The sequence below is a fragment of the Moschus berezovskii genome, chromosome 25 (genome assembly GCF_049115385.1).
Source record: "Moschus berezovskii isolate FMDL1 chromosome 25, NW_MosBer_1.0, whole genome shotgun sequence".
Classification (NCBI taxonomy): domain Eukaryota; kingdom Metazoa; phylum Chordata; class Mammalia; order Artiodactyla; family Moschidae; genus Moschus; species Moschus berezovskii.
This window is the reverse complement of record NC_142484.1, coordinates 8,216,570-8,228,894: the sequence shown is the minus strand read 5'-3', so window position 1 is coordinate 8,228,894 and position 12,325 is coordinate 8,216,570. Positions and strand designations below refer to the sequence as shown.

At 59.3% G+C, this 12,325-nt stretch overlaps 1 protein-coding gene across 1 annotated transcript; it reads left to right on the top strand.

Annotated features, from left to right (window-relative positions):
• Window positions 1-4,782: 4,782 nt before the first annotated feature.
• On the top strand, window positions 4,783-12,325 carry SLC22A12 (solute carrier family 22 member 12). Its single transcript, XM_055414881.2, has 10 exons — window positions 4,783-5,184; window positions 5,781-5,884; window positions 6,378-6,532; window positions 6,607-6,775; window positions 8,819-8,942; window positions 9,114-9,229; window positions 10,211-10,425; window positions 10,922-11,030; window positions 11,274-11,480; window positions 12,172-12,325. Exons 1-10 carry the CDS (start codon window positions 4,783-4,785, stop codon window positions 12,323-12,325), a joined length of 1,755 nt encoding a protein of 584 aa, XP_055270856.2.

The window sequence follows — 12,325 nt, the reverse complement described above, 5'->3', positions numbered from 1 at the left end:
GAGTTCACTCAAACTCACGTCCACAGAGTCGGTGATGCCATCCAGCCATCTCATTCTCTGTCGTCCCCGTCTCCTCCCGCCCCCAACCTTTCCCAGCATCAGAGTCTTTTCCAGTGAGTCAACTCATCGCATGAGGTGGCCAAAGTATTGCAGTTTCAGCTTTAGCATCAGTCCTTCCAATGAACATCCAGGATTGATCTCCTTTAGAATGGACTGGTTGGATCTCCTTGCAGTACCAGGGACTCTCAAGAGTCTTCTCCAACACCACAGTTCAAAAGCATTAATTCTTCGGCGATCAGCTTTCTTCACAGTCCAACTCTCACATCCATACATGACCACGGGAAAAACCATTGCCTTGACTAGACGGACCTTGGTTGGCAAAGTAATGTCTCTGCTTTTCAATATACTATCAAGGTTGGTCATAACTTTCCTTCCAAGGAGTAAGCGTCTTTTAATTTCATGGCTGCAGTCAGCATCTGCAGTGATTTTGGAGCCCAAAAAAATTAAGTCTGACACTGTTTCCACTGTTTTTCCATCTATTTCCTATGAAGTGATGGGACCAGATGCCGTGATCTTCGTTTTCTGAATGTTGAACTTCAAGCCAACATTTTCACTCTCTTCTTTCACTTTCATCAAGAGGCTTTTTAGTTCTTCTTCACTTTCTGCCATAAGGGTAGTGTCATCTGCATATCTGAGGTTATCAGAGCATTAGAGGGACACAAATGTTCTCTAAGCTTTCATTTGTTGGCATGGCACCCCAGGCAGGAGTGGCTCCAACTGGGGCCTAGGATATTTCAACAGGCCCCCATGTTTGAAAATGTGGAAGTATGAGTCACTCAGTCATGTCACTCTTTGCGACCCCATGGACTATAGCCCACCAGGCGCCTCTCTCCATAGAATTCTCCAGGCCAGAATACTGGAGTGGGTTTCCATTCTCTTTTCCAGGGGATCCTCCCCACCCAGGGATTGAACACGGGTCTCCTGCATTGCTGGCAGATCCTTCACCGTCTGAGCCACGAGGGAAGCCCTACAGTCTAGCCTTCCAAGAAGAGGTCTTTGAAGAGGTGGGTTGTCCCAATTAGAGACAGAGACGGGGAAGAGGACCGAGGACTGAGCCCTGTGGCTCCGGGGGGAAGAGTGTGGGGAGAAGAGAAGGAATCAGCCAAAGAGACAGAGAAGCGGGGCAGGGGAAGAGGAGCCAGGTGCAGGTGAACCCTGGGGCCCTGGGAGGAAGGGTCATAGGCAAGGAGAAGGCTCCAAGTACGATGAAGATTGAAAATGCCACTGAACTTGCTTCAGGGACATCGTTGGAGACCATGGGGTATCAGGGGAAACACTCAATGGGAATGGATCCATAAGAGAATGGGAAGAGAGAAATGGGAACTGCATGTTGCCAAGCCTTTCATGGAATTGTACCGTGGACAGGCGCAGCAAAAGAGGGTGGCAATTGAAGGGATGAGAGGTGGAAAGGGAGGGGGGCCTCTCTGAGGTTTGGAGAAAAAGGAACATATTCGTACATTGATGGAAATTGTCCAGTAGGGAGGGAAAGACAGGCACCAAGGAGGAAGGGGAACAGATGGAGGTGGGCAAGAGGGCTCACAGGGAGGGACTGGCCGTCGTGAAAGTGGGCACTTAGGGCATTTATGGTGGCGGGAGGGAAGGCAGACGTGGGGGCACTGAGGCAGGTGGGTTGGTGAGAGAAGCAGATTGTTGGCTTCTGATGGCTTCTGTTTTCTTTGTGAAATAAGGAGAAAAGACATCTATTATGAAGACAGAAGAGGGGGTGGGAGGTTTGAAGAGAGGAGATGATATAAAGTAGTTCCTAGTTCAGGAGAAGGCGATGGCACCCCACTCCAGTACTCTTGCCTGGAGAATCCCATGGGCGGAGGAGCCTGGTGGGCTGCAGTCCATGGGATCGCTAAGAGTCGGACACGACTGAGTGACTTCACTTTCACTTTTCACTTTCATTCATTGGAGAAGGAAATGGCAACCCACTCCAGTGTTCTTGCCTGGAGAATCCCAGGGACGGGGGAGCCTGGTGGACTGCCGTCTATGGGGTCGCATAGAGTCGGACACGACTGAAGCGACTTAGCAGCAGCAGCAGCAGCTCCTAGTTTGTGTGTTCAAATAGAAAGATAACGGAAGTAAAACGTACTCCTGCCAAACCCCACAGAAGAAAAACAGAATAAGAAAAGGCAATGGCTTCCATGGAAAACAGGAACAAGGAAACAGATTTAAAGGGAAAATATAGTAAAGAAGAAAATGCACTAAAAGGGCAAACATGATCATAACCACAATAAGTGTGGCTAAGCTAGAGTCACTAAGTAACAGGCAGAGGCTTTTCGCTTGGATTTTACTGAAGATGTTAAGCTTAGTTTCCATCCCAAGCTTCTGAAGCAGAACGTGCTGTGCAGTGCTGTATTCAGTTGCTCATTTGTGTCTGACTCTTTGTGACCCCACGGACTGTAGCCCACCAGGCTCCTCTGTCCATGGAATTTTCCAGGCAAGAATACTGGAGTGGATTGTAATTTCCTGCTCCAGGGAATCTTCCCAACTCAGGGATCAAACTTGCATTGACTAAAATAGTGTGTGGAAGTATTTACACCAAAGTGTTACCAGTGGTGATCATGGTTGGTGACTTTAGGAGTGATCTTCGTTTTCTTCTTACCTTTCAATATTTTCTGAATTTTTTGGAAGGTGCATACATTAATTTTATTATGGAGGGGTGGGGGAAAAAACCAGTTGAAGCATGTCTTCATGGAATCTTTGTTTGCTGTCCAAACCTGGGTTCCAAGAATGCTCTAAAGAAGGGTTTCTGCCCAACATGAAAATGAGGCCAGCTGGACAAAAACAGAAAGTGCAGGATGGTGCAAAGATGGGGCTCCACTGCCCACTCTGAGCTCCAGGGGGAGGCAGGAATAAGCAAGGAGCGCTCCCTGGAGGAGGAGGCTCTTGTGGTCCATGCAGGATGTGGCCCAGGGTGAGCTCGGAGACCGCACTTCAGGCTAGGGGCACTCTTTGAGCAACAGCAGGAGCCCATTGAGTCAATACAGGGTGCACGTGGCAGTGGGTGGGTTGCCATGGAGGTGGCAGGGAGGGAGGTGAAGAGGCTGTACCTGCACGCCACGCGAATGAGCAGAGGGAGGAGTGGGCAAGGCAAAGAGCAGCAGTGGGCGGGGAGGGGCGGCCTCACACCCAAAGCACATGAGAACAGGCTGGGTCACCACCGCTGCTCCACTGCCCACCGTCCACCTGCCAGACGTCACACACGCCCTGAATACACTCGCACAGAGGTGTGCACACACATCCGTGCACTCGTGTACACACACAGGCACACGCATCTGTGTACTCACGTATACATGCAAGCATGCTAAGCTACTTCAGTCGTGTCCGACTCTCTGTGACACTATGGGCCAGAGCCCGCCAGGCTCCTCGGTCCCTGGGATTCTCCAGGCAAGAATACTGGAGTGGGTTGCTATGCCCTCCTCCAGGGAATCTTCCCGACCCAGGGATCAAACCCACATCTCTTATATCTCCTGCATTGGCAGGTAGGTTCTTTATCACTACCACCACCTGGGAATGGGGCCTCTGGTTTTAACCTGGACAATCAACCCCCTTGCAACCAAAGGGGTCCAGGCTCGGGTCCAGTTTTTCGTGAGTCCCCCACCCAGCGTGCACTGCTCCCCACCCCACCTCGGCCTTGGGAGGTTGGCCAGCTCCTGCTGCGCTGCTGAGGCTGGGGGGCTGACTTTTAAGCAGGATTCGACAGGAGGGTTTTGTAGTGTGGAGATGGGCTGAAGGGACAGGAACAGGGGCAGGGAGACCAGGGAGGGAACAGCTGTAGAGACACAGAGGTGAGGGAGAAGTTAGCAGGGCCCGGCCACTGGAGGGGTTGACAGGCGGGGTGCGGGAGATGTGAAACAAGACTAGGGATCTAGGAGTGGATTTGGGGAGAGGGCAGAGATCTTGGGGTGACACTGAACTTGAGGAACCCACGGGTTGTCTGGAGACACTGAAAGACTCAGGAGAGGGTGACAGCAAAGCAGGCGGTGGGCATTAATGACAGCAGACACGTGGAAGGAAGGGGCTGTGGGTGGGGGCCTGGGCCACGCTGGCTGGGAAGCATGGGGTTTGGACGCCTGCTGGTGACTCGGGCTACACACACACACACACACACACACACACACACACTCCTCACAGAGCATGGATGTTGCCCCAGCCTCACGCCAGCCCCCAGGTTGAGAGGACAGCGCCTCTCCTGGGTCAGCCCTCAGTGACCCTGGCACAGGCAGGCACGAGGCAGCAGGGGTGCAGAGGGGCAGAGCCGAGGCCACCCAGCCCATTCAGGGTGGGAGCTGCAGGACCTCTGAATCTGTCCCTCCCTCAGAGCCGGGTTAAACTTTACCCGAGGAAGTGAATAGTAAGCCTTCTTCGTCACCTGGCCACAGTGACCCCAGCCTGGGTGACTTCAGCCTCCTCTTTCCCCACTTCCCCAACTCAGTTTCTCCCGGAGGTCCAGGGGCAGCTGCATCTTTTGGGAGGTGCTGGTGGCTTCAGGGTCACACCTCGTAGACTCAGGTCCCAGCTGGAGCCACCCTGAGTGACGGCGCCCAGAGACCCCCGGGCTGAATCTGCACGGCAGGCACCGCTGCCATGCCCTGGGCAGCCTGGCCGGTGCAGCAGGAGAAGCTGCAGGGGGGGCAGGCCCCCCGCGTCGGTCCCTCTGCCCTGGGCCAGCCTCTGTGAGGTGGGCACCTCCACTGGTGCCTCCAGGCAGGCTCCATGGCTTTTCCTGAACTCCTGGACCGAGTGGGCAGCCGGGGCCGGTTCCAGGTTCTCCAGATGGTGGCCCTGGTGGTCCCCATCATGTGGCTCGCCCCTCAGAATGTACTGGAGAACTTCTCGGCCGCCGTGCCCAGCCATCGCTGCTGGGTGCCCCTCCTGGACAACAGCACGGCTCAGGCCAGTGTCCCCGGGGCCCCGGACTCCCAGGCCCTCCTGGCCGTCTCCATCCCACTGGGCCCCAACCGTGGGCCCCACCAGTGTCGCCGCTTCCGCCACCCACAGTGGCAGGTCCTGGACCCCAATGCCACGGCCAGCAACTGGAGCGAGGCCGACACGGAGCCGTGCGTGGATGGCTGGGTCTACGACCGCAGCACCTTCACCTCCACCATTGTGACCAAGGTAGGGGCCTCCCCTCAGCCCTCTCCAAGTCCTGACACCCTAGAGGCCAAAGTCACAGATCACAGTTGGCTGGATTCAAAATGGCCCAGTCCCGAGGGGGCAGCGAGGAGAGTCAAACCACCGCTGGCCTCCACATTCACAGGCAGCTTCCAGTTTCCTCCTTGGCCACATCACCCTACCAGGATTGGTGGCAGGAATGAGCTTGCAGGAGCCTCAGGGGCACTCCGCAAAGAGTCACTGGGTTCCCAGAGGCAGCCTCCAGTGGATACAGGAGACAGGAGAGGCGGCCCACCCAGCAAGCAGGAAGGGGACTCTCTGTGAAACGGAGGGAAGTGGCCTTTGAAAGCCGGGAGGAGGTGCCAGCGCGGGTGGCTATTGCAGAGGGGCCCAGCGAGGAGGCAGATGAGCAAAGAGACGGCTTGACCACGGACCTGGGAAAACAGGGAGCCAAGGAGGGGCTTAGGCAAGGGGTGACGACCCCCAAGGTCACCGGGCCGGACACCCAGCCCCAGCTCCCTGGGCCTTCCCATCTAGCCCCCCCCCACCCCCTCCCAGTCTCCTGAGCTCAGATCCCTGGCCCTCTCCTCTCCCACTAGTGGGACCTGGTGTGTGACGCTCAGACCCTGAAGCCCATGGCGCAGTCCATCTACCTGGCCGGGAACCTGGTGGGAGCGGCTGTTTGCGGCCAAGTCTCTGACAGGTGAGGTGCCCGGCCCCCTCGCTGCCCCTGCGCCCCGAGCCCCCGAGCCCCCGAGCCCCACCTGGCCCTGAACTGACAGGTCTGGGGAGAAAACTCCATTTGAAGTGGGTCCTTCTCCTGAGACCCTCCAGCTGTGCCGCTGAGCAAGCTCAGTCCCTCTCTGGGCCTCAGCTTCACGGACTCCCCTCTGGGGCCGTGAGGGTCATTGTTCTCATCAAATATTTACTGCTAAAGCCTGCTTAGCCACAGGTTGCTGCTTGGCTGACCAGCTGCTGCTTGGCTGCCCCTGTTGATGGGGAGATCACCCCCTGACCAGTGCCTCAGGGGCACTCCCTGTGCTCACAAGCCCTCCCTCCGTGGATGCAGAACGTGGGTCTGGACCTGGGAGTCACTCAGTAGGCAAGCAGAGGGTGGGCTCCAGTGGTCCAGACCCCCATGGCCAGCGCCATGGCACCCCACGGACCCAGCCTCCTTCCCCGCGTGTGTACCGCAGGTTTGGGCGCCGGCGGGTGTTGACCTGGAACTACCTTCAGGTGGCCGTGGCAGGCACGGCGACCGCCTTCGCCCCCACCTTCTCCATGTACTGCTTCTTCCGCTTCCTGGTGGCCTTCGCCGTGGCGGGCACCATGCTGAACACCATCACTCTCCGTAGGTCCCCGACCCTGGCCGGGCAGGGGAGGCTTGTGCGGGCTCCCAGGCCGACCCGCTTGGTCTCCTTGCAGTGGCAGAGTGGACATCAGCACAAGCCCGAGTCTTGGTGGTGACTGTGAACTCCCTGGGATACAGCTTTGGCCAGGTCCTCCTGGCTGCGGTGGCCTACGGCGTGCGCGACTGGAGGCTGCTGCAGCTGGCTGTCTCCGTTCCCCACTTCCTCTGCTTTGTGTACTCCTGGTGGGTGCCGCCAGCTCCCTCCCTGCAGGAGACCCACCCTCCACCCTGGGTGCAGAGGCCTGGAATGCAGAGAGCCAGAGGGGAGCCACAGGAGCCTGGCACGGCCCCAGCTCCCCATGCCCCCCACCCCCGACCCCGGGCCTCTCCTCCCCCTTCCTTCCCATCACTTCTCAGCCCTTCCCCTCTCCTGTCCTTGCCTGCCTTGGCATGTGTGCCTCCAGGCACGTGTTCTGAGCCCCTCCTTTGTGCCAGGCCTGGCAGCACTAGGCCAGGTCGAGGGGGGTGGGATGCAAAGCTACAACACACACACACACACACCCACCACTCCAAGAACACAGGCATTCCTCAGAGCAAGAGGCAATCACATTTCACTCAGCAGCTCTGAGCAGAGGTACCTATACCCAGCCAGTGGCCTTCAGGGTTGGCAGACCGGCCCCCATATCACAAGAGTGAAGGGCAGAGGTCAGTGAGGCAGACTCCAGGGCCTGAGAGGCCGAGCCCCACTTGCCCTGGCAGACAGGCCCACGCAGGGGCTACAGGCCCGCATGTGTTTGTGACTCTACTACTTCATCACTCCAACAAATGACCTCTGAGCACCAGCGTGGGCAGGGCCCTGGCTGTGCCTAGGGAGACAGTTATGAGCAGGATAGAAATCCCATACATCATAGTATCACAGACCACTCAATTTAGGGGGCCCATCTGAGGAGGGAACCCCATGGCCCCTCAGCTCCCACCAGCTTCCCTGCTTCTCTTCCAACGCAATTTCTCGTCGTGAGACACGTCTGCACGTGCCAACCCATGCCAATGGCCCCACCGCCCTCACCCAGCCAGCTGTCACTCGGGCCCTGCAGCCCACGAAAGGGCACCGCTGTCCTCTCCCAGGACCTCCCATGTGCCCATGGCTCTCCCTCTGCAAACACTGCAGGCCCCCACCCCCTCCCCGGCCTGCCTCTCTGTGACCTCCAGCCACCTGGGTGACGTCCCCGTCACTACTGTCTCAGCATCACAAACGTAGCATCTCCTTACACCCGCTCCTCCCCGGGGCCTCCCCAGCGCTGACAGCAGACCCCACCCACAGGGACTGGAGTCAGACTCGCCCTGACACCGCCCTCTCCCGCACACCTAGTCCGCAGGGCACGGGGTCTTGTCAACTCTACCTCTGATGTGAGCTTGAGTCCCCCTCTCTGGCTCTGCAAACCCCCAAGGACCTCAGGGCCCTACTTGCTGCTGGGGGAGTGTGTCTGGCTGGGGCACCTGTGACCAGCGGCAGGAGCCAGTGTGGGGTGGTGGGCACAGAAAGGGGTCCGAGGCCTGGATGGTGCAGGGGGTCTGGGCTTGATGTTGAGGGGGGCTGGGAGACAGGTTAGTGTTAGGGGTTGGGTCCTGCCACAGGGAGGGGGAGCTGGGAGGTGTGGGGCTGACTGGCACCCAGGAGGTGGTGACTGTCACCTGGCATGGGTGAACGGGCCAAAAGTGAGGCAAAGGCCATGGACTGGTTGCCTGCAAGGGGTGCTGGAGGTGACAGGCACTGGTGACTAATGGGTGCAGGTGGAGGGGGCCTGAGCCCCACCATGGGTGTGAGGATGGGGGAGGGGCCAGCTCAGGCAGGAAAGTGTAGCCATGGGGGTGAAAGGCGGGCAGGAGGGCCCTGTGACATTCGGGAGGGCTGGACAGTGGGGCACCCTGGTGGGCCTGCAAGACTGCGGTCCTGGAGCCATCAGGGGCGTGTTCACTGCACACAGGCCCTCCCAGCCCTGGCTCCCAGGTAGGGCCGGGGGATGGGCCTCGGGGTCAGGAGGGAAGCAGGAAGGAAGGACAGGGACCCCCAAACCCAGCCCAAGAGAGGGAAGAAGCAGAAAGGACCTGGCCCCCACAGCCAGCGCCCTTTCCTGCTCGCCACCTCCCCACCCCCCAACTTCAGCCTCCCTGAGCCTGGGGCTGCCAATGAGGCCACCCCTTTGGCAGAAGGAGACAGAGGGGCAGGCCAGGCCCTGGGGGGCGCAGGCAGAGACCTCCTGCTCTCCTCCCTCTCCCCAACCCCAGGTGGCTGGCAGAGTCGGCACGATGGCTTCTCATTACGGGCAGGCTGGAGCGGGGCCTTCGGGAGCTACAGAAGGTGGCTACCATCAACGGGAAGAGGGCAATGGGGGACGCACTGACCGTCGAGGTGAGGCGAGGCTGGGCCTTCCCCCAGGGCTCGACCCTCAGACCCTCTCCTGTCCCTGAACAGGATCCCTGGGAGATGGACGGAGGGCCCCAGGCCCCTAGGATGGGCATCGTAGGGAGGAGGGCCAGGCCAGTGACCGCATGCTGACAACCCTACCCACCCTCCATCCAGGTCTTGCGCTCAGCCATGCAGGAAGAGCTGAGTGTGAGCCAGACTCCTGGCAGCCTGGTCGCTCTGCTCCGCACTCCTGGACTGGGCTTCCGGACCTGGGTCTTCATCCTGTGCGGGTAGATGCCCCTCTAGTGTGCACTTAACGACCCCCACCCAACCCGGCCCTAACCTCCGCCTCTGGCCGACCCTTGGGCCACCAGCAGCCAGGGAGCCTGGAATCAGGGCTCTGCTGGCATCCACTGGCTCTGCTGACTCTTCTACTGGCCCCACTGGCTGAGGGCCTCTAAGACCAGGCCTGCAGCACTGACTCCCTCCGTCAGGCTTCCGCAGGAAACTGCTCGGGGCCAAGAGGACTCAGGCTGGGATGGGTCAACAGGAGAGATTAGTAAGAATAGATAGCAAAAGTTGCTGGGAGAACTGCAGAGCTCAACAGGCAAAGGAGGCAGTTGGAGAATTCAGCAGCAGAAAGGCACATCTACCCTGGGGCTTCCCAGGTGGTGCTAGTGGTAAAGAACCCACCTGCCAATGAAGGAGACGAAAGAGACCCAGGTTCTATCCCTGGGTCGGGAAGATCCCCCAGAGGAGGGCATGGCAACCCACTCCAGTATTCTTGCCTGGCGAATCCCATGAACAGAGGATCCTGCTGGGCTACAGGACATAGGATCACAGGAGTCAGACATGACTGAAAAAACTTAGCATGCACGCATGCACCCTAGTTTGGAACAACCAGAGAGGAGGGAGAGGGGTTATCAGAGCCCAGGAGCCCGGCCCACCTGGCAAAGACTGAACCCACCAGGACCACAGAGAAAGGGGCTGGTCAGTGGAAGCTGGAGCCATGGAGGGGACGCAGTCACTACCCGACAAGGTACTCAGAGAGGGGGAGGGAGCAATACTTCAGCTTTGTCCCAGTCCTGCCTCCAGTCTCTCACCAGTGCCTCCTGTTGGCCAAAGCTCAGGAGAAATGGCATTGGCAAGGGAACCTGGGAAATGTAGTCCATAGCAAACACCCCACCAATGGGTACAGAACCAGCAGGGGAGGGTGGAAGCAGGTCGGAGAATAAACCAGCCTAAATTCACCTGCGCGCCCCCACCCTCAGGTTTGCCCTTGGTTTCACCTTCTACGGCCTGATCCTGGACCTGCAGGCCCTAGGCAGCAACATCTTCCTGCTCCAGGCCCTTATTGTGGTTGCGGACATCCCAGCCAAGGTCGGTACCCTGCTGCTGCTGGGCCGCCTGGGCCGCCGGCCCACACAGACTGTGCTCCTGATGCTGGCGGGGCTCTGCATCTTGGCCAACACGCTGGTGCCCCACGGTGAGCAGGCGGGCCTGGATGCACGTGGCTGCGGCCAGAGGCTCCCGACCTGGGAGAGCTTAAGCCACGAAGAGACCTCTTTTTTCCCCCATCAAGAGGGCACTGGACTAGAGTAGGGCCCACTTAGGAAGGAGGCTGCTGGGCCGTCTGGACGAGGTGGTGGCGGCCCGCACCGGACAGCATCATGAAAAATTGTGGAGACAGAATAATGACTGTGATGGACACTGTGATGCAGGGGTTGGGGGGGGGGGCGGTGCTGGGAAGGGCAGAGAAATGCAGGGGGTGGAGGAGGACTCCCAGGGTCTGGATCTGGGAGTCTGGGTGGGAGCAGACCGGGCGGGGGGTGGGGGGGGCAGGGAATGTGGTCACTCAGGACACAGTGCGTGTGTGGGGTCTAGAGACACCCAGGTGGAGGTGACGCGCAGACATTTGGAAGGTCATGGGGAGAGCCCGGAACCCCCGCCAACAAGCCTGCCAACCCCATCTCTGTCCACAGAGATGGGGGCCCTGCGCTCAGCCCTCGCCGTGTTGGGGCTCGGGGGAGTGGCGGCTGCCTTCACCTGCTTCGCCATCTACACCTCCGAGCTCTTCCCCACTGTGCTCAGGTGAGGCCCACGGAAGGGGAACTTCCGGGCTGGGAGGGTGCGGTGGGCGTGGCCTCCCCCAGACCGGATGTTCGTGCCTCGACCTTCTCTTTCACGTGACCTCGTGATCTCGGGGCTGCCCAGGTGCATCCCAACCCAGCCTGACCCACGGTGCCTCTTGGGGCTGAGAGGGCCCGGCCGGAGTGAGAGGTCAAAGCCGTAGGCAGGCAGTACGACCCCTCACAGGTGCATCTATGCCGTCAGGATGACCGCAGGGGGCCTGTGCCAGATGGCCACCCGAGTAGGAGCCATCCTGGGGCCTCTGGTCCGGCTGCTGAGTGTCTATGGCGCCTCCCTGCCCCTGCTGGTGTATGGAGTGGTACCCGTGCTGAGCGGCCTGGCTGTGCTGCTGGTGCTGCCCGAGACCAAGAACCAGCCGCTGCCCGACACCATCCAAGACCTGCAGAGGCAGTGAGTGGATGCAGCCCCGGCCATCCCCTCCACCCTCCATGGAGCCCCAGAACAGGGCGGGCCTGACCACCCACCCCCATCGCCAGACAAAGGGAGAAGCAGAGGCCCAGAGAGGGATAGGATTGGCCTGGAGTCACACAGCACCTCTTTGGGAGACTAGAGACCCAGGGCTCGGTCTCCCGGCTGACAGTGTGGACTTGGTCCCCTGCCCTTCATTCCACCATTTGAGACCTGAGTGGCCCACCTACCCTCAGCTGCACCTTGAGAGAGCTCAAGGGGGCAGCATTTTGTGATGTAGAGAGCTGAGGGTGTGACAGTGGTACTGGACATTCTCATGGGCCCCAGACTCTACTCCTGAAACCCCTAGATGCCTATCAGGGGTGTAACTCCCCATCCATCCCCCATCACGTGGCCAAGAGCAGGGCAGCCGTATCTCCTGAGTCCTCAGGATAGACACAGGTCAGGAGTAACTTGCACCCATGAGACACAACCCCTCTGTGTCTTTCCTGAACAGAGTGGTACAGAAGGCAGCACGCATCCAGGGACGTCCTGTCCTGAAATCCACAGGGTTTTAGGCCTCCTGGTAAGCCTGCGATGGGATGACTTCTCGGCAGAAGGAAAGCAAAGGCCTTCCTTTCCAGAGGGCCTGGGGGATGCCCCTCCAGCCGAGCCTGGCCTCTCACTGTCTAAGGAGCCGCCTCCAATACAGCAAGGGCAAAGGATGGTGTGACTGGCAGGAGCCTCCCCGGAGGAGTCTGCCCCTCCCTCAAGGCCGCAGAGAGGAGCAGGACCCGCAGTCAACCCATGCTTCCTCACCGCTCACTGCCCCTAAGCTCGGAGGCTGA